This window comes from Aethalodelphis obliquidens, unplaced genomic scaffold, assembly GCF_003676395.1.
Source record: "Aethalodelphis obliquidens isolate GAN/ISIS:26980383/991018 unplaced genomic scaffold, ASM367639v1 scaffold3, whole genome shotgun sequence".
In the NCBI taxonomy this organism is placed as follows: Eukaryota; Metazoa; Chordata; class Mammalia; order Artiodactyla; family Delphinidae; genus Aethalodelphis; species Aethalodelphis obliquidens.
The window spans coordinates 31,877,705-31,899,884 of NW_020837947.1; the positions used below are offsets into that span (position 1 = coordinate 31,877,705).

At 36.8% G+C, this 22,180-nt stretch overlaps 1 protein-coding gene across 11 annotated transcripts in view; it reads right to left on the reverse strand.

Annotated features, from left to right (window-relative positions):
- Positions 1 to 22,180, reverse strand: part of L3MBTL3 (L3MBTL histone methyl-lysine binding protein 3) — a 120,745-nt gene that overhangs the window by 40,322 nt on the left and 58,243 nt on the right. For all 11 annotated transcript variants that reach the window (XM_027086643.1, XM_027086679.1, XM_027086689.1 and 8 more), the window contains 4 exons: positions 15,602 to 15,678; positions 12,594 to 12,679; positions 10,707 to 10,817; positions 1,836 to 1,950 (listed from right to left, as the gene is read on the reverse strand). In XM_027086643.1, the coding sequence (XP_026942444.1) occupies positions 1,836 to 1,950; positions 10,707 to 10,817; positions 12,594 to 12,679; positions 15,602 to 15,678 (389 nt within the window). The remainder of the gene's footprint in view (positions 1 to 1,835; positions 1,951 to 10,706; positions 10,818 to 12,593; positions 12,680 to 15,601; positions 15,679 to 22,180) is intronic.

Below are 22,180 nucleotides of genomic sequence, written 5' to 3' on the forward strand. Positions count from 1 at the left end.
TTAAGAAAGCCGACAATAATGTATGTGCTACATTTTTCTTTCTACAATGCATGTATTTTCCTCCAAAACTGAGATCTGGTATGTCAAGTTCTCAGTGTACCTTTTTTAAAAAATTGAAGTTAACTGAAATTTTTATTGAGGTGACTGTAGCTTCACATGCAGTTGTAAGTAATAATACACAGGGAGATCCCTTGTACACTTTGCCCAGTTTTTCCCAATGGTACTATTCTGCAAAACTACAAGATAAAATCACTATTAGGATATTGACATTGATACATTAAATTTTGATAGTCTGACAAATTGTCTTCCAAAATTTAGTACTAGTTTTAAAAGATGATGATACTGTTAAAGTCTAGAAACATTCTACTTTTTCAAATATTAAACTTTTTCTTTTATGTATTTTTGACTATCAGGTAACTAAAAATGCAGTAAGAGGCAAAAGGATTAACCAAAGAAGAAATGTACAGTAGAGAAGTATTGGGTTGGCCAAAAGGTTTGTTCGGTTTTTCGCGTAAGATGGCTCTAGTAGTACTTAGTTGTCTTTAACTTACTTCAAAACAATTTTGTTAGATTTTATGTGACAGCTGTCATATTAGCATGCATTTTAAAAAAGACATCAGAATTGGTGAATTTTTGTGTAGCCATTTTAATACTGAAGATGGAAGACAAAAAGCAACATTTCTGGCATATTATGCTTTATTATTTCAAGAAAGGTCAAGCGCAGCCAAAATGCAAAAAAAGATTTGTGTAGTGTATGGAGAAAGTGCTGTGACTGATCGAACATGTCAAAAATGGTTTGTGAAGTTTCGGGCTGGAGATTTCTCACTGGACGATGCTCCATGAGACCAGCTGAAGCTGACAGTGATCAAATCGAGACATTAACTGAGAACAATCAACATTATACCAGGTGGGAGACAGCCGACATACCCAAAATATCAAATCAAGCATTGAAAATCATTTGCACCAGCCTGGTTATGTTTATCGCTTTGATGTTTGGGTTCCACATAAGTTAAATGAAAAAAACCTTCTTGACCATATTTCTGCATGTGATTCTCTTCTTAAACGTAATGAAAACATTCCGTTTTTAAAACAAACTGTGATAGGCAATGAAAAGTGGATACTGTACAATAATGTGGAACAGAAGAGATCGTGGGGCAAGTGAAATGAACCACCACCAACCACACCAAGGGCCAGTCTTCATCCAAAGAAGGTGATGTATATATGGTGGGACTGGAAGAGAGTCGTCTATTATGAGCTCCTTCTGGAAAACCAAATGATTAATTTCAACAAGTACTGCCCGCAATTAGACCAACTGAAAGCAGCACTCGATGAAAAGCGTCCAGAATTAGTCAACAGAAAACACATAATCTTCCATCAGGATAACGCAAGACCGCATGTTCCTTTGATGACCAGGCAAAAACTGTTACATCTTGGCTGGGAAGTTCTGATTCATCTACTGTATTCACCAGACATTGCACCTTCGGATTTCCATTTTTTAGGTCTTTACAAAATTCTCTTAATGGAAAAAATTTCAATTCACTGAAGACTGTAAGAGGCACCTGGAACAGTTCTTTGCTCAAAAAGATAATTAAGTTTTGGGAAGACTGAATTACGAAGTTGCCTGAAAAATGGCAGAAGGTAGTGGAAAAAAAGGGTGAATACATTGTCAATAAAGTTCTTGGTGAAAATGAAAAATGTGTCTTTTATTTTTACTTAAAAACTGAAGGCACTTTTTGGCCAACCCAATAGAACGAGAAGGTAGAGGAAAAGGAAATATTAAGTACACTACACAAGAAAATGGAAACATTTCTTTAGGTCATCACTGTGTCTCTTACTCAAAGGAGGCTGAAGAGGATGCCCGGTTTTTGAACACCAACCGACGGGGTGAATATCAGGAGAATCTGCATCTATCCAGTAATCATAGCAACTATTCCAGCCATCAAAGTGAACCTGGATAACAAAAAGAAATTAATAGTATAATTTAGGTCACGAGAATTCCTACAGTAAAAGTTTTGCCCACCATAACCATCTTCATTCTCTTCTAACTTATTTAGTACATTTAATATCCAGATAAATTATCCAAATTACTTCATCCTAGTATGAGAAAAGAGGTACTGTTGGGGCTTCCCTTGTGGCGCAGTGGTTGAGAGTCCGCCTGCCGATACAGGGGACACGGGTTCGTGCCCCGGTCCGGGAGGATCCCACATGCCACGGAGCGGCTGGGCCCGAGAGCCATGGCCGCTGAGCCTGTGCGTCCGGAGCCTGTGCTCCGCAATGGGAGAGGCCACAGCAGTGAGAGGCCCGCATACCGCAAAAAAAAAAAAAAAAGAGGTACTGTTGAACTACATTATCTAACCATAATTAAATGTCTTGCCAAGGGCACTTTTTGGGTAATACTTCTACAGACATATTACATGTACCTCCCACTACTATAAGCAGTTTGAGTACCTAACATCTTCATATGAGCAACACTAAACACCCAATAAATATTACTGAGTAATGAATGAATCAGGGAAGGGAGGGAGGAGGAGGGAGAGTAGAGAGGCAGGACCTTTCATATAAATGTCAAGTCTCCTAGAATTATGCTAAAGAAGACTTAAAAAAATTCAGCAGATGGACACCCGATTTACAAAATATGCCTCCATCAAATGTATTTTAAAATATTTTTTCTCATAAATAACTACAATATCTCTCAAAGAGATTTTACAGGGTGGTCAGGGCTACCAACTTCATTGGCCACCATGTAAGAGGGCAGTTAGTCTTTCAGGCATGGTTACTAAGGATCAGCTACATCTCTTTCAAGTATCACATGGTTTTTATCTTTTAGAAGGAAAGGATATACTAAAATGTTAGATATATTTTATTTTAGATCAAGTTTGCCAGCTAGATTTCCTTCTTAAAGTCTATGAATTTCTTACTACTAAAAACACAATAGATGCCAGATGGATAAAAAAATCCGAACACTGAAAACTGAACAATAAAAGTTCTAGAAGAAAGCATACATTAATATATTTATCTTAGAGTGCAGTAGCCTTTGTAAGGAAGACACCAAACTCAAAAGCCATAAAAGAAGAGAGGCATCAATTCGAATACATCAAAATTTAAATATTCACAATGGCAAATATTACTGCTGGCAAGATGGAAAACCCAAAAGAAACCTGAAAAACACATCTGTTAACATGTGACAATGTACTTCGTTCCTTAATTTGTAAAAACACCATATATCAGTATAAAAAGATGAAAAATCCAACAGGAAAGATGGAAAAGATAAATGGCTCATAAACAAGAAAATAAATTGTTAGTAAACATGTGAAAAAGCAATCAATTTCACTTATAACTAAAAAACTACAAATTAAAATCACAGGATGAAATTCTTCTTTCAATATGCCAAAATATTCCATTTTGGTGACTTCTAGAGCTGATAAGTATGAGAATAAATGGACGTTCTCATAGACCATTGACAGGAGTGTTGACTGGTGAGATATTTCTGGAGAGTTATTTGGCAATAATGGATCAACACTTAAAATATATCATCTTTGACTAGATAATCTAAATAACTCAACTCGTTGTAGTAGAAAGCAACCAGAGTGTCTACCATCAGGAGATTGGTTAAATAAATTATGGTATATTTATATGATGGAATAGTACAGAGTTACTAAGGTATGTATATATGGGTTCAATATAATGTCCATTGCAATGACTCCACTTTCTCAAGCTTAGAAATTAATTAATCCTAGAATTAAATCCCACAGAATTCCACACCTGCAGGAAATCATGGATAATATTTTAAAGAGGAGAAAAGATCACAGAGCTAGTTAGGAGGAGTAAGAGGCTAAAATTCATGGATCCAAAATAAACTGGTTCATCATTCACATACATTGCATATAAAAGCAGCACTTAAAGTTGTTTAACTTGAAACAACCCTTTCCTTTCCTCTGATCAAAAATAATGTTCAAATAACACAGAATGATATTCATGGTAATTTTCCAAAGTTTATGCTATCAATGCCACCAATAAATGAGCAGTCATAATTCACAGCATTATAGTTAAGTTTTAAGCATTCTAATTCTCAACTAAACATCAAGTGATAATGCTCTATTTTACTGGATACACGAAACTCTTATGTTTTCTCATCTTGCTGTTCCTGAATTTCACTTCTTCTATACTGGAATCAATGTCCCCATATCTCATGTTCCATTTGTTAAATTTTACAAAATTTAGCTATCTTCCTATAGCAAACAAACTCAATCCTAACAAGTAAGTGGTTCTCCAACCTGGATATACACTAGAATTACTCATGATTATTGAAAAGAAGAAAAAAAAATACAAAAATGGCTGAGCCCACCAAGGAGGTTCTGAACTTATAGCTTGGGTTCTGTGCACCTATATGTTTATTTAACTTCTAAGTAACTCTGCTGTGCACTCAGAATTGAGTCCCACTGACACTAAACAGGACACTACTGTACAGCAATACAGACTCCAAAAATCTTAATATCATCATAAATAATAGGGTTCTTTAAAAAATTGCCTCCCATATACCTTCAAGAATATGTTGGAGCTACTATATCTGGTGATACCATAACCCCTTCCTACTTTTCATTAGAACTGACCTCTCAGTTTGGCAATGAAAAGTCATCTATCTTAGATGACAGATATACCTTAGTTACTACTGTAAATAAGTCTAACATCTCCTACAAACTAGGTTGGCCGGCAATCGGGAGAATCCTAGTACTTTAAGGTTAAATTTCAGAGTTAAAATTTAATTTAGATATTATGAACAGAGGTAACAATACAATTCCCTAAGTAGCAAATGCACTTAAAAACTGCTACCTAATCATTTATATGTGGAATCGAAAAAATAATACAAATGAATATATATGCAAAACAGAAAGAGACCCACAGATACAGAAAACAAACTAGTGGTTACCAGAGGGGAGAGAGAAGGGGGAAAGAACAAATTAGGGGTATGGGATTAACAGATGCAAACTACTATGTATAAAATAGATAAGCAACAAGGATATATTGTACAGAACAGGGAATTATAGCCATTACTTGTAATAACTTTTAATGGAGTATAATCTGCAAAAATACTGAATCACTACACTGTACACCTGAAACTAATAAAATATTGTAAGTCAAGTATACTTCAATTAAAAAACTGCTGTCTGAAATTATGTGAACATTAATAATATATACAAAATTAATATCAACCCTAATTAATATTCTTACTCTGGAAGCCCAGATGAAATAAATTTATTAAAGTTTATATAATTTCATTTCATCTTTACTACTTCAGTCCCTGGCACATTAAGAGGCTTTAAACAAACAAAAAAATCAGACACTCTAGTAATGGTAACTGATAGCTTTTCTCTTGCTGGGCCCTATTTTGAAATGAAATCAAATGCCTGACAAAGAGCGAGAGAGGAAGATACATAAACATACAACACGAAATATTTAAACATTGTACAGAACATAAAAAGACATCCAAAAATATTTATAATAGAAATGTCCCAGTATAAAAACAATTAAATATAAAAGCAACTCAGCAACAAGGCTGAATTTAATTAAAATTCTAAAGAAAATAGACTATTATGTATCAAAGCATAGTACAGATGATTTAACTTACACATATTTAAAATTATAGTTTAGAAAACTGAATACATTTTTTAACCTAGGAGTGTAATTTGGACGCTTTATAAAAACTTAATACTCGTTATTGAAAATTTCAAGATTAAGACAGATAATATTTTTAGAAAGCACACTATTTCTTTTTTAAAAAAATGATTTGGTTGTGTTTTCTGTTCAGGTGAAAGGCAACTCAGTAAAACACATTTTAGACCCAGGTGCTTATTTCTGCCCTCTTCTGAAATGAAAGTTATGTTTGAAAAGGTACAAACCCAGAAGGACAAAGGACAAATGGAGAAGGAAAGTAGCTGATAGGTGAGAAGTGGCAATGATGTATGTGGAGGGCAGAAGCAGATGAGGGAGTGCTGACCCACTGGTAGAGAGTGGGTGGGTTGCAACCCAGATGCCTAGAGAGGGAATGCAGGCCCAGAGTGAACTGGCTCACAGTGCAGAACCCAGAAGGACTCAATGTGGAGGCAGCAGGTATGTGAGGAGGTCTGGAAAATGACAGGATTGCCTCAAACTCTGAATATGGAGTGGTTAGACCTCTAGGTCTGATCCTCTATGCCACCCACCAAAGTAACTGCCCCTTCAGCAACCCCGCAAGAGTAGAGGTTTACTTTCTAGAGACATAAGCATGGAGGTTTTAAACTCCAGGACAATGGTGACAGGCAGGACAGAAAGCACACGGACTGAGTGAGAGCCTGTATCCTCCAACCCCATCCTTCTCCCTGCCTGACACAGCGGCCACCAAGTTTGCCCCTCCCTAGGGAGGAGACTAGAAGAAACGAAAGGCTCTAGACCAAGAATCCAGACGCTGAAGAATGGGGACCTCCCTATGAAAAAGCTGACTCTCTGCTGTCTTTTCCCACATGAAGCCCAACAGCCAATAAAGCCCACCTTATTGACTAAAAACAACTAATGTTAAGCGCCTTTTCTTACTGTGAACAGCCAACCAAGGACTTGACGTTTGAAGAGAGGCTCTAATGTGAAAGCAGAAGCCAAACTAACTCAAAGAGGAATTTAGAGAAAATAAAAGGAAACAGAAGGAAAACTATCACTGGTGTCCTCAGATAAGAAACAATATTGCTTCAGGAAATAAAAAGAGGATGCCATTTTGAAAGGGGGGAAGGGAGAAGACTAGAAAATAAGAAAAAACTCTTGAAAATTAAAAAAAAACATAGTTGTAATTAAAAATGCAATACAGGATTTAAAAAACAGTGGATATCTCTAAGCAAGTAGAAAAAAAAATCAGAGAAGCATAAGAAAGAAAATATAAGAAAAATAGGGGGTCCATCCCAGAGGTTTAATACCAGAGTGTAGCAGGACCTGCAAAAGAGAACAGTGAGAGAGAAGGAAGTCATCAAAGCAATAATGTAAGAACATTTCTAAAAACCAAAGGATATGAAAATCCACAGTGAAAGGGTATTAGTGCCCTGCATGATAAATGAAAAAAGACCCTCACACCAAGGCACGTCACCACAAAACATCAGAATATCAGGGACAAAGATGGTCTTGAGAGTTTCCAGAGAGAAAAGGTACATCACCCAGAGAGAAGGAACCCAGTGGCCTTGGATGTCTCAAAAACTAACACTTGGGCTTCCCTGGTGGCGCAGTGGTTGAGAGTCCGCCTGCCGATGCAGGGGACACGGGCTCGTGCCCCGGTCCGGGAAGATCCCACATGCCGCGGAGCGGCTGCGCCCGTGAGCCATGGCCACTGAGCCTGCGCATCCAGAGCCTGTGCTCCACAACGGGAGAGGCCACAACAGTGAGAGGCCCGCGTACCGCAAAAAAACAAAAACAAAAACAAAAAAAAACTAACACTTGACGTGGGAAGACAGCAGAACAATGCTTGTAGTTTCTGAGGGGAAATGATTCTCTACCCCATCACAGTATGAATCAAGTGAAAGGCTAGTATATTGACATTTTCAGATATGCAAAGAGTCGAAAAATATGCCTTTCATACACCCTTCCTCAGAAAGTTACAGAAGATGTGTTTCAGCAAGGTAAGAGAGTATACAAAGAAATATAAAGCATGAGACTCAGGAAAAATGAATATACAATATAGTGTGTTGGCAAAGAGGAGTCTCAGGATGAAAGCTGTGTGTGAGGCTGAGAGGGTAACCACGCTGATCAGAATAGGTGGCTGTTAAGCTGTGGGAAGAAGGGTTCAGGAAAAAAAGAAAGATAGATGCAAGATTCAAAAATACACTTGAGCTTTTTGACCAAAAGACTTATCAGGTTTATTGGAGCATTTGTTAAAATCTAGTAAGAACACAGACAATTTAAAATCAAAATAGAAATTAATTACTGACTCTAGGAAAAACAAAGTATCATAAGAAAAAGACTCCTTGGCTCAGCAGTGGACAAGATTTGTTTACAACAGTAAACATGGAAGAGTGAAAAAAAAGAACAAACACTGTGAAATAATTACTGAAAGGATAAGCGGAAGGGAAGGATGACAAGATCTAAATCCTGAACTACCAAAACAGGAAGGAAATAAATATATTTAAAATTGATGGATTCAGAAACAGCAGAATGCAGCTACTATTTTTTTAAACTGCCGATCAAATGTCATAAGCAACAGCCAAAAGAGGTGGAAGTTCTTGCCTCTGGGGAACCAGACCTGGCGGCGGGGATGGGGAGGGCAGAACAATCTTACGTTCTGTCACGAAAACATAAAAGACAAGAGCAAAAATATTCTTGTCATTTTTCTTCAACAGCAAAATATACCAGGTTTAAAAAAATTTAACCGTAATAACTCAGTGTGAAATATTATGTATTACATAACTTAAAAAGTTGATTTTATTTAACTTAAGAGTTGATTTTTATCCTTGAGAAACTTAAAATATTACACTACGCTAATGACTTCGTCTCTATTTTCCGCTTTCTTGTCCTTCCTGAAAAAGAAAAACTAAGCGTTCTTGCTACATCATCTCCCATATTATTAGAAAAACTTCTACTGTTGAAAGCATCCTGTATTTTCACAAGTCTCTGATGAATCCTCAAATTGAGTTACTGTCACCTGTTCACTAACCTTTTGTGGACTTCATAAAAACACAAATATTTGTCCACTGGTTTATGTTTAGCTATGAAATTCATTCCAGTATTCTAAAAGATGATTGTCAACTATATACCTCACTAGCCAGTTCTTTTTTGTGTATTAAAGATTGACCCGGATGTTGCACTGGAAAGAGAATTCAGCCAGAAGCAAAAAGAGCTGGATTTCTAGTCTAAACTTTTCTCATTAACTAACTGAACCATCCACTTTAGAGTATTTGACCCCTCTGGATCAAAATCACAAAAGTAATACGTGTTCCTGAAACCTGATAATTAAAAAGAAAAACCGAATCACATATAATCTTAACAGAAAATCACTGTCATTATTTTGCTTTGTTTATTTCCATAACTGCTTATGTATGTGTGTGTGTATATATATATACACACACACATATATATACACATACATACATATATATATACACACACATACATATATATATTCTTTTAAAAGACAATACCAGACATTATATATAGTATTAAACTCGAATTTCTCACTTGCCAAAATTAAATATTTTTCTAAAATATGAAACAGCATGTAGACGTATAGTCATTTATTTTTACCCATCTCCCACTCTGCTTATTCTCAATGCTAAATACCATAAACCACTGGCTCTGTTATATCCTCCTGGCAGCTTTTATCTTTGCATATTCCTTTTGGTTATTCCTTTAACATAAATTCCTAGGACTGAAATTCCTGAATTAAAGGATAAACAACATTCTAAGACTTTTGATGCCTATCACCAAACTGCTCTCCAGAAAGGCTGAGACACTTTATCCTTTCACCAGCTGTATGTGGGAATAAACTTTCTGCACCCAAGCCAAAACACTTTTTTTTTCAATTCTGACCAATTTGATTTATAAAAATAATGTATTACTTAATTCTAAATTTCTAAGGAAAACTAACAAGAAAACACACTAGAAAAAGATTAACACAGGTCTTCCATTACTTATAAAATTTTCTAAAATGTTATATGATTACACAATCTTAAAAACAGTGAATTAAATGCTAAAAGTTCTATTTTACGGAAATACTACATTTGTACAGGTTTTTCATGTTATTTTATAATTTATTTTCCTATATATTATCTCATTAGAGATACATGAAGATCTGATTTATTATTACTTAAAGAACATGAACTTAGACTCCTGTAGCTTAGGACCGTGACTTAGTTCTGCCACTGCCCATAATTAATAAGTAATTTATTCTGCGCCTCAGCCTCATTGATAAAGTAATGACAGTAACATAAATCTCCCACACTGCTATCACCACAAATATCAGATGATGGAAGAATACTCCTACCCTGTAAAACTCCATGCAAATCTAATGTCTTGCTGCTCTCATAACTAGTATTATTCTTAACAGAAATTCTAAATGATCCTGTAAGGTAAGTAGAAGGCACATCATTCTGGTTCGAGAGTGAAGTTAACGCTGATGCCAGAAACAGAGACGAGAGCCTGAGGCTCCTCACCGGGAACCGCTACTACACTTCACTTTATCACATCTGGACATGGGCTGAACCCATCTTCTTATACGTTTGTTTACTTTATGAGAGGTACTTGACTTTTATTAATCCAACTCTAATAAAATCTGACTTTATTTATAAAAATATTTCTCTTAACTTGTCCTGTATTAAAAAACAGGATATTCTGAAAAGTCGACATGCACTATACCCCATAAGAAAACACTGACCTTAAATATTTTTTTAAAAGAACACACTACTGGAAAATGAAGTATTATATCTTCTCCTGAATAGATGACCTTAATATGATGTATCTACTTTTTTCCTCCAAATATATACTTAAAATATTAAAAGTCAGTCATAATTAAAGAGAATACTTATGTAAAGTGAAAAAGTGGAAAAATACTGACTCACAAGGATGTGCGCAACCACTTAATTTGCATATTTCTATGGCTTTCCTACTTTAATTCTCGGACTTCACAAATTAAATATCTGCTAAAGTTTTCGTCTAAGATTCTTGTAAAAAAAGACCAAACAAAACCACAACAGAACACTTACTTTTATTCGGTGATCATCCATGTCTGCAACTGTTGCAACTCTAATAAACATGGGATTTCTTTTGTCTATGACCTCAAGCTTCATTTTTTTCTGGAATCCATGTGGAGGTTTCTGCCATAACAGAAAATTTTATACAGTGAGATTCAGAGGAAGGGAAGGTGAGCTCTATGTCACAAAGACAGAATTAAAAAAAAAAAAAGACGAGTTATTAAGGGAACTAGCTTTTCAAACTCAAGTTCCTAGAATGGCTTTGGACCTCACTCTCCCTATTGAAAACATAATCCCAAATCACATAGCCAAGCCCACAGGCAATAGAAACAGCCTGGGCAACTAACTAGTCACGGGAGCAAACAGAAAGCCAAAGATCTTAAGATGAAATTCAAAATACTATAGTTTTTTTGATTAGCCATAGGGATGACGAGTTTCTTCTCATTGGTTGGAGGTGTCTTGGCAAAAATCAACAAACATGAAAATTATTTTTAAAAAAGAGGGAAGCAGCTTCAAGTGGCAAAGATGAGACACAGAGATTAGAGGTGGTAGTGGGACCAAAAAGCAACAGATGTCTTTTTAAGAAGAGAATTAGCAATCAAGACATGCAAGATGGAATTGCTCTACTAAGAACAAGAATGAGAATGAGGACCTACAGCTACCCACACCTCAATACTCAGCAAAAACCCATCAGCCTCTGAAAAATTTACGGGCAGAAGGCAAGGTGATTGCTAATGGGTGTAATAAAAGTGTTACTGTGAAAATCAAGTGTGAAAATTATGTAAAGGATGCAGAACAATTAATGCAAGGTACCTAAAGACCAAACGAGAGAAATCTTAATTTTCCCTCTGATATCACTGTGACACTAGATATGCAGACTGAGCTTGATGTAATTTTATCCAGTTCAAAGCAAAGTGCAAAGCAGCTCTTCTTTGTACGAGGCTACGTTAAAGTCAGAGAGTCAGGTAAAATCCATAAATATGACATGACTCTAAACATTACTCATTTATAAATCCTGAATCTACTCTCAGATGGAGTATTTACTCTCAGATGGAATCATACATATTCTTTGATATGGCTTTTCTTCATGTAATATAGTTTTTCTCTCAAAAATTTTGATGTTCTTTTCTTATGTATTTGGGTCCATGCCTACTAATTAATTCTATCATTAAACATCCTAGAAATTTATGCACAAAAGGATCCATTAAATAAAAGTGTTGTTTATGATAGACTGTTCACATTTTTTTTAAATAAAGTATTTAAAATATCTTTCTTTCCCTTTAAATTCATGGGAAAATACAAATTATAAAGATATATGAGATTTAAAAATTTTTTAAATACATTTCATTTCTTATTCCTCCCTTGCACACAACTGAGATTAACTCTGAATCTTAATATGGAAGAAGCAGTGACCCTGAGTTAGAAAGTTACTATTATAAAAACAGACGACCTTGCATTTTGGTAGTCAAATATGCTGATTTATAGCAATAAAAGAAAAAAAAAAAACCCAGCATCTCAGCTTGCCATAAACAAACCCAAAGGAATGATCAAATATAATTTTCATTATAAAGCAATATCTCGTCCTGTTTGGTCTTTCAGAATATCTAGCTGGAAAAACAGAAGTGTGCTGTACAACCAACTCACTGCAAACCAATTCAAATATAAGTATTTTCCAAGGAGACTTTCAAGTCCAAAATGGAAGTATTTTTTAGATGCCAACAACAAAATCCCCAGTAACAATTTTGCTTTTCAAAATTGTAAAAATTCAGAAACAACTTCTTTGGTCTTCTGTTTCTCTCCTATTCCTGTTCACCAATACTCTTTCTTTTCTTAAATTTCAATGACTGAACACTATCATCAACACAAAATAATCAAATATTGTAAAATATAATATCTCACCACTTTGAAAGCTCTTGCAGGAGCAGGTAAAGAATTGGTTTCTTCTAAGTATTTATCCCAAGAAAAATGTTTCACATTTGGATAACCTACGAATAAAAACAGTAAATCCTGTCAGGTTTAACCAAGATGATAGTGAGAACCACAAACTGACCTACAAAATTATGAGATATTGTTATCATTATAATGAAGAAAATTATGTTCATATTACACAAAATAACTTTAAACTGGTTACACATTCAGAGCTACTTGTAATAATGAAATCATTTTCATCTAGATCATGATTTATCAACTTTTAAATGAAAATTTAATATATACAATTTTCATTCTCAGGTAAGGAGAGTCTTACAACACAAAATACACACAAACATAACTACCCTTTAAAATCTAGCAATTTTACTTCTAATAATCTAGGAAAAATTTCTTATGTGTATACAAAGAAAATGCATCATTGTTTGTAAATGTGAAAATGTAAAAACCAGTTAAATGACCATCAATACAGAAATGTGCAAAATATATATATATATACAGTAAGTGTAAAATAGAAAGCATTTATTAAAAAGAATGAGGCAGGTTTCTATATATCAATATGTGAAATATTCCAGATAGTCATATTGTTAGGCCAAACAAATAAGTTAAAATAAATCATGGAACAGTATTAACAAAATGTCTAAAAACAAATATCCTTCCTCCCTCCCACCCTCCTTTTGCTTCCTCCAGAGTCCAAAACCCAGTAGGAAGACATGAGTAGGAATTAATGTTGGCCCAGTAGGGTAGGAAATTGGCTACTTTATATAGTCCCCTTTATGGGGACTGAAAAAATAAGTAAATATACTGGAGACAATAGAAGCCAGATTTCTCAATAGCTAAAAAGAGAGGTATAAATATGAAAAGTGGAAAACCAGAATGAATTCAGTGGTGTTGGATGTGAGCTGAAGCTAATGGTATAAATTCATGGTTTTCAATATCTACAAATGGATATAGAAATACACATAAATTTTTTATATGTTTACATAACTGTATTTCCTATGTCTACTGAGAGGCCAGAAGCAGCATTAGTCCAGTAGCAGTGAGCACACCTAGTGTCTAGGTCTTAGTGTCTAAATAGCATTCTCTATGAAAAGGAACCATGGAGCCTGGGAGAAATGGGTGACTTCAGGGTTGGGTCAGGGAAAGCACAAGATAAGCCTAGCTGTAGCAGAAAATAGGAAATTCTCCAAAAAATGATAAAAAAAAAACATGTCAAAAGGACACAGAACCCAGCTTAAAAGGGCTCCCAGTGGCCAAATCTGAGAAAATCTGGCCATAAAAATAAATAAGGTACTATAGTAATGGATTATAACCCATTGATGACAATAGTAATGTATGGGTCCATGCTGATATAAATAAACTGAATGATAAATAGGAAGATGAGAAAACTATTCTTTGCAGAAGAATGTCAACTAACTACGTACAAGGAATGATGGAATAAGAAAAATTACCATTTAGCAACTGTCAGAATAATAATTCACACTAGAAATATCAACAGATGCTACAACTAGTGAGTGACATGGAAATGAAGTGCAGGATATTTATACAATCTCAAAGTGTCTCTCCCAAATACTTATCAATTACAGAGAGAAAAAAAGTGACATCTGTGAAGAAGCCTGGTAACTACCACCTTGATCAATTACTAGTAAAAGTCAACCAGTAATGACACAAACGGACGTCAGCTGCCACGTGAGAGGATGCGATGAGAACACAGCACTGTTTCTGGGATATTCCTGCCAAAAATGCATACCCCGGGTCTAATCACGAGGAAGCACGAATCATGCCCAAATTAAGTAATATTCTACAAAATGACTACTCTGTAGTCATTAATTCTCAAGCATATGGCGGTCATAAAAGTCAAGCAGAGGCAAGTGAAGGAGACCAGAGAAATATGACAACCGAGTAATATGCCTGATCCTTTGGCTATAGATGACATCACTGGTACAACGGCCAAACTTGAATGGGTCTCTGGTTCAAGGGTATAGATGGGCCATTTACTGTTCTTGCAACTTTTCTGTTCATTCTACTGAATTATAAAAGTCCATGAAAGGAGACAGAAGACTTGGTAATCTGCCTCACATCAGAAGTCACTAATAATGCCTGACCCCACCCCTTCCCAGGGTACCTAACCCAGTGCTGTGAAAACACAGCCAGGAACCTGTTGCTCACTGGTCCTGTTTATTTACTGGATCCCTGATGATCACTAAAAGGATGATAAGAAAAAAAAGATCATTATCAAACTGGGAAATCCAAAAGAATCCTCACAGCAATTCAGATGGTGATAGTGGCAATCACTATTCACCACTCCTAATATGACATAAGCCACAGGACTCAGGAGGACTGAATGGGAGAAATCTTGCAGGCAGCAACACATTTGGGCCACAAAACCATTAATACCTTGCTTTAACACTTTACAGTTTATGTAAATGCTCTTTCATCTTCAAAACAGCTCTGTAAATCAGTAAAGGACAGGAGCTTTTATCTGTGAACATAGAAGAAAACTCAGAAAGTGGAAGGGACTCGCCTCTCCCATCACAGGAATGGTTGGTGCCCTGAGTGAGTAAATGATCAGCTACTAACTGAGACGCAGTATCAAGGAACTGGGGACAAGCCTAAAACTGACACCAGCTGGTAGAATGGAATAAGACAAGTATTTGAAGCTCCAAGCTGAGTCTTTATGCTTACATGCTGCAGGCAACAACCACACAACAGCTCCTGTAACAAACCAAGGAGGCATCCTTTCCCTGTGATAATGACAGTCTTCATCACTCACAGGAGTATCCACAAGCAACCACATATACCACAGTGATGCTCTGTGTTAGCTAACCACCCCGTCATTTCATATAAGCAGCAGCCACGGCACATTAGTGATATGCTCAAAAACTCATTGCCTTATGATGAAGCCACAGAATCTGTTCTTTAGCACATGAAAATAAACTCAAATTGACATAACAAACAGTAGACCCATAATCAACACAAACCTGGAGGAGTAATAAGGGTTCTTCGATGTTCTTTACACCAACCAACTGGATGAATGTGTGGGCTAGAGGCTTCACACCTGTAGGTTATATAAATTTAAAAATCGTAATTATCAGGATAAATTCTCAAATACTAGTAAAAGTTCAAAAATGTTAGAGATTGTGAACACCTTATACAGAGTTCTATTTTTTACCATCTATCTAATTTGAAAAAAATATTTGCTATACCAAAGGATTTTTCACTCTTCCAATATATTAGTACCAAGTAGATTTTTATCAGATACATATCGTATAAACTTGATACCAGGGAAATAGTTTTTGTTCCCACACAAATTGTGTTATATTCCGCAACTTCAAAAATAGCAAAAATTACAAGATAATAAATTTGTGTGAGTGTGAGTGACGGGAAGTCCAGGACATTTGCAAGGTTTGGGGCATGGCCACTAGAAGAGTATACTTACCATTTTTTGAGACACGAAGAATGCAAACACAGCCTGACATTCCAAACAGTGAATGAAGAGTTCTGTTACTAACATGTTTAATAAACAGGTGAAGAAGTAGATAATGAACACAAAAATTTGGAGTTCAAGGGCAAGATCAAGGCTAAAAACACATATTTAGGAGTCATCAGCATTTGAGATGAGCAGAGATGAGCAGAGATGCGACCATCCAGAAAATGAGTACAGAGAACAGAAAAGAGAAGAGACAAAGAAGTCCAAGAAGGAATGACTAGTAAAGTAAGAGAGAGAAAGAAAGATGAAATCAATTGGGTCAAATGCTACTGCTAGGTCAAAGAAGAGACAAACAAGAACTGATCACTGGATTTACCAACATAAATGTCATTAGTATAGTTGAAAAGAGTTGTTTTGGTGGAGCTGGGAATGGGAAAGGGCAAAAGCCTGAATAGAGTGGGTTTAAGAGAGAGTGGAAGGAGGAGATTGGTTCAAGATGACAGAGTAGAAGGAAGTGCTCTCACTCCCTCTCGCGAGAGCACCGGAAGCACAACTAACTGCTGAACGATCATCTACAGGAAGACACTGAAACTCACCAAAAAAGATACCCCACATTCAAAAACAAAGGAGAAGCCACAATGAGATGGTAGGAGGGGCACAATCATAATAAAATCAAATCCCATAAGCGCTGGGTGGGTGACTCACAAACTAGAGAACACTTATACCACAGAAGTCCACCCACTGGAGTGAAGGCTCTGAGCCCCACATCAGGCTTCCCAACCTGGGGGTCTGGTACCGGGAGGAGGAATTCCTAGAGAATCAGACTTTGAAGGCTAGTGGGATTTGACTGCAGGACTTCAACAGGACTGGGAGAAACAGAGACTCCACTCTTGGAGGGCACACACCAATTACTGTGCACATCAGGACCAAGGGGAAGGAGCAGTGACCCCATAGGAGACTGAACCAGACCTACCTGCTAGTGTTGGAGGGACTCCTGCAGAGGCAGGGGGTGGCTGTGGCTCACTGTGAGGACAGGACACTGGCAGCAGAAGTTCTGGGAAGTACTCCTTGGCATAGGCATGCCCAGAGTCCACCATTAGCCCTACCAAAGAGCCCGGTAGGCTCCAGTGCTGGGTCGCCTCAGGCCAAACAACCAACAGGGAGGGAACCCAGCCCCACCCATCAGCAGACAAGTGGATTAAAGTTTTACTGAGCTCTATTCACCAGAGCAACACCCAGCTCTACCTATCACCAGTCCCACCCATCAGGAAGCTTGCAGAAAGCTCTTAGATAGCCTCATCCACCAGACGGCAGACAGCAGAAGCAAGAAGAGCTATAATTCTGCAGCCTGTGGAACGAAAACCACATTCACAGACAGAATGAAAAGGCAGAAGACTATGTACCAGATGAAGGAACAGGATTAACCCCCAGAAAAACAACTAAATGAAGTGCACATAGGCAACCTTCCTGAAAAAGAATTCAGAATCATAACAGTGAAGATGATCCAGGACGTCAGGAAAAAAATGGAGGCAAAGATCAAGAAGATGCAAGAAACGTTTAACAAAGACCTAGAAGAATTAAAGAACAAACAGAGATGAACAATACAATAACTGAAATGAAAAATACACTAGAAGGAATCAAGAGCAGAATAACTTAGGCAGAAGAACAGATAAGTGACCGGCAACACAGAATGGTGGAATTCACTGCTGTGGAACAGAATAAAGAAAAAAGAATGGAAAGAAATGAAGACAGCCTAAGAGATCTCTGGGACAACATTAAACGCAACAACATTCACATTAGAGGGGTCCCCGAAGGAGAAGAGAGAGAGAAAGGACCAAAGAAAACATTTGAAGGGATTATAGTCGAAAACTTCCCTAACATGGGAAAGGAAATAGCCACCCAAGTCCAGGAAGCGCAGAGAGTCCCAGGCAGGATAAACCCAAGGAGAAACACGCCGAGACACACAGTAATCAAACTGACAAAAATAAAAGACAAAGAAAAATTATTGAAAGCAACAGGGGAAAAATGACAAATAACCCACAAGGGAACTCCCATAAGGTTAACAGCTGATTTCTCAGCAGAAACTCTACAAGCCAGAAGGGAGTGGTATGATATATTTAAAGTGATGAAAGGTAAGAACCTACAACCAATATTACTCTACGTGGCAAGGATCCCATTCAGGTTCGACGGAGAAATCAAAAGCTTTACAGACAAGCAAAAGCTAAGAGAATTCAGCACCACCAAACCAGCTCTACAACAAACGCTAAAGGAACTTCTCTAAGTGGGAAACACAAAAGAAGAAAAGACCCTACGAAAGAGACCTGATAACAATTATGAAAATGGTAATAGGAACATACATATCAATAATTACCTTAGACGTGAATGGATTAAATGCTCCAACCAAAAGACACAGGCTTGTTGAATGGATACAAAAACAAGACCCATATATATGCTGTCTACAAGAGACCCACTTCAGAACTAGGGACACATACAGACTGAAAGTGAGGGGATGGAAAAAGATATTCCATGCAGATGGAAATCAAAAGAACGCTGGAGTAGCAATACTCATATCAGACAAAATAGACTTTAAAATAAAGAATGTTACAAGAGACAAGGAAGGACATTACATAATGATCAAGGGATCAATCCAAGAAGAATATATAACAATTATAATATATATACACCCAACATAGGAGCACCTCAATACATAAGGCAACTGCTAGCAGCTATAAAAGAGGAAATCGATAGTAACACAATAATAGTGGGGGACTTTAACATCTCACTTACACCAAAGGACAGATCATCCAGGCAGAAAATTAATAAGGAAACACAAGCTTTAAATGACACAATAGACCAGATATATTTAATTGATATTTATAGGACATTCCATCCAAAAACAGCAGATTACATTTTCTTCTCAAGTGCACATGGAACATTCTCCAGGACAGATCACATCTTAGGTCACAAATCAAGCCTCAGTAAATTTAAGAATACTGAAATCGTATCAAGCATCTTTTCCGACCACAACGCTATGAGAGTAGAAATCAATTACGGGAAAAAAAACGAAAAAATCACAAACACATGGAGGCTAAACAATATGTTACTAAATAAGCAAGAGATCACTGAAGAAATCAAAGAGGAAATAAAAAAATACCTAGAGGCAAATGACAACGAAAATACGACGATCAAAAACCTATGGAATGCAGCAAAAGCAGTTCTAAGGGGGAAGTTTATACCAATACAATCCTACCTCAAGAAACAAGAAAAATCTCAAATAAACAATCTAACCTTACACCTTAAGGAACTAGAGAAAGAAGAACAAACAAAACCCAAAGTTAATAGAAGGAAAGAAATTGTAAAGATCAGAGCAGAAATAAATGAAATAGAAACAAAGAAAACAATAGCAAAGATCAAGAAAACCAAAAGCTGGTTCTTTGAGAAGATAAACAAAATTGATAAACCATTAGCCAGACACATCAAGAAAAAGAGGGAGAGGACTCAAATCAATAAAATTAGAAATGAAAAAGGAGAAGTTACAACACACAAGGCAGAAATACAAAGCATCCTAAGAGACTACTACAAGCAACACTATGCCAATAAAATGGACAACCTGGAAGAAATGGACAAATTCTTAGAAAGGTATAACCTTCTAAGACTTAACCAGGAAGAAACAGAAGAGATGAACAGACCAATCACAAGCAATGAAATTGAAACTGTGATTAAAAATCTTCCAACAAACAAAAGTCCAGGACCAGATGGCTTCACAGGTGAATTCTATCAAACATTTAGAGAAGAGCTAACACCCATCCTTCTCAAACTCTTCCAAAAACTGAAGAGGAAGGGAAACTCCCAAACTCATTCTATGAGGCCACCATCACCCTGACACCAAAACCAGACAAAGACACTACAAAAAAAGAAAATTACAGACCAATATCACTGATGAATATAGATGCAAAAATCCTCAATAAAATACTAGCAAACAGAATCCAACAGCACATTAAAAGGATCAGACTATACTACAAAGCTACAGTAATCAAGACAATATGGTACTGGCACAAAAACAGAAATATAGATCAATAGAACAGGAGAGAAAGCCCAGAGATAAACCCATGCACCTATGGTCAACTAATCTATGACAAAGGAGGCAAGGATATACAATGTAGAAAAGACAGCCTCTCCAGTAAGTGGTGCTGGGAAAACTGGACAGCTACATGTAAAGAATGAAATTAGAACACTCCCTAACACCATATACAAAAATAAAGTCAAAATGGATTAAAGACCTAAATGTAAGACCAGACACTATAAAACTCTTAGAGGAAAACCTAGGAAGAACACTCTTTGACATAAATCACAGCAAGATCTTTTTTGATCCACCTCCTAGAGTAATGGGAATAAAAAGAAAAATAAAAAAACGGGACCTAATGAAACTTCAAAGCTTTTGCACAGCAAAGGAAACTACATACAAGACAAAAAGACAACCCTCAGATGGGAGAAAATATTTGCAAATGAATCAACAGACAAAGGATTGATGTCCAAAATATATACACAGCTCATGCAGCTCCATATTAATAAAACAAGCCACCCAATCAAAAAATGGGCAGAAGATCTAAATTGACATCTCTCCAAAGAAGAAATACAGATGGCCAAGAAGCACATGAAAAGCTGCTCCACATCACTAATTATTAGAGAAATGCAAATCAAAACTACAGTGAGGTATCACCTCAAACCGGTTAGAATGGGCATCATCAGAAAATCTACAAACAACAAATGCTGGAGAGGGTGTGGAGAAAAGGGAATCCTCTTGCACTTGTTGGTGGGAATGTAAATTGAGACAGCCACTATGGAGAATAGTATGGAGGTTCCTTAAAAAACTAAAAATAGAATTACCATATGACCCATAATCCCACTACTGGGCATATACCCAGAGAACACCATAATTCAAAAAGACACATGTAGGGCTTCCCTGTTGGTGCAGTGGTTGGGAGTCTGCCTGCTGATGCAGGGGACACGGGTTTGTGCCCCGGTCCAGGAGGATCCCACATGCCGCGGAGCGGCTGGGCCCATGAGCCATGGCCACTGAGCCTGCGCGTCTGGAGCCTGTGCTCCGCAACGGGAGAGGCCATAACAGTGAGAGGCCCGTGTACCGCAAAAAAAAAAAAAAAAAAAAGAAAAAACACATGTACCCCAATGTTCATTGCAGCACTATTTACAATAGCTAGGTCATGGAAGCAACCTAAATGCCAATCAAGAGATGAATGGATAAAGAAGATGTGGTACGTATATACAATGCAATATTACTCAGCCATATAAAGGAACGAAATTGGGTCATATGTAGAGACATGGATGGATCTAGAGACTGTCAGACAGAGTTAAGGAAGTCAGAAAGAGAAAAACAAATATCGTATATTAACACATATATGTGGAATGTAGAAAAATGGTACAGATGAACCAGTCTGCAAGGCAGAAACAGAGACACAGATGTAGAGAACAAACATATGGACACCAAGGGGGAAAACTGGGGGGCAGTGGTGGTGGTGATGGGATGAACTGGGAGATTGGGAGCGACATATATAAAAGAGATAACTAATAAGAACTTGCTGTATAAAAAATAAAATAAATAAACAAAATGGAAAGCCAAAAAAAAAAAAAAAAAGAGAGAGAGAGAGAGGAAGGAGATGGGAATAGCTAACTCAGAAAATACATTTAAGGGGTTGTGTTTTAAAAGGAAGCAGAGAAATGAGAAATTAGTAAAAGGGAGGTTGTTGGTTTTTTTAAAATTTGGGACATACTTAGGGGAAGCTGGATTAGGCATATATGGAAATCTCTGTACATTAAGTTTGGAATTACTTCAAAATAAAACTTTTTTAAAAAAATGGGAAATATTACTTCATTTATTCAAGACATATATGCTGAGCGACTACCATGATCAGGGCACTGTTCTAGGTGCTAGGGCTACAACAACTATCAAAACAAACAAAAATCCTTTCTCCTGCTTGGGTACCGTAGGAATAATTCAAAAGAGAGGGATGACCCATCAATGCAGAAGAGAACTCACTCTGTGCGAGGGAACAGAAAAGCGTGAGAGCAGGGGGACATCACGCACAGTTAGAGAGAAGGTTCCACAGAGATC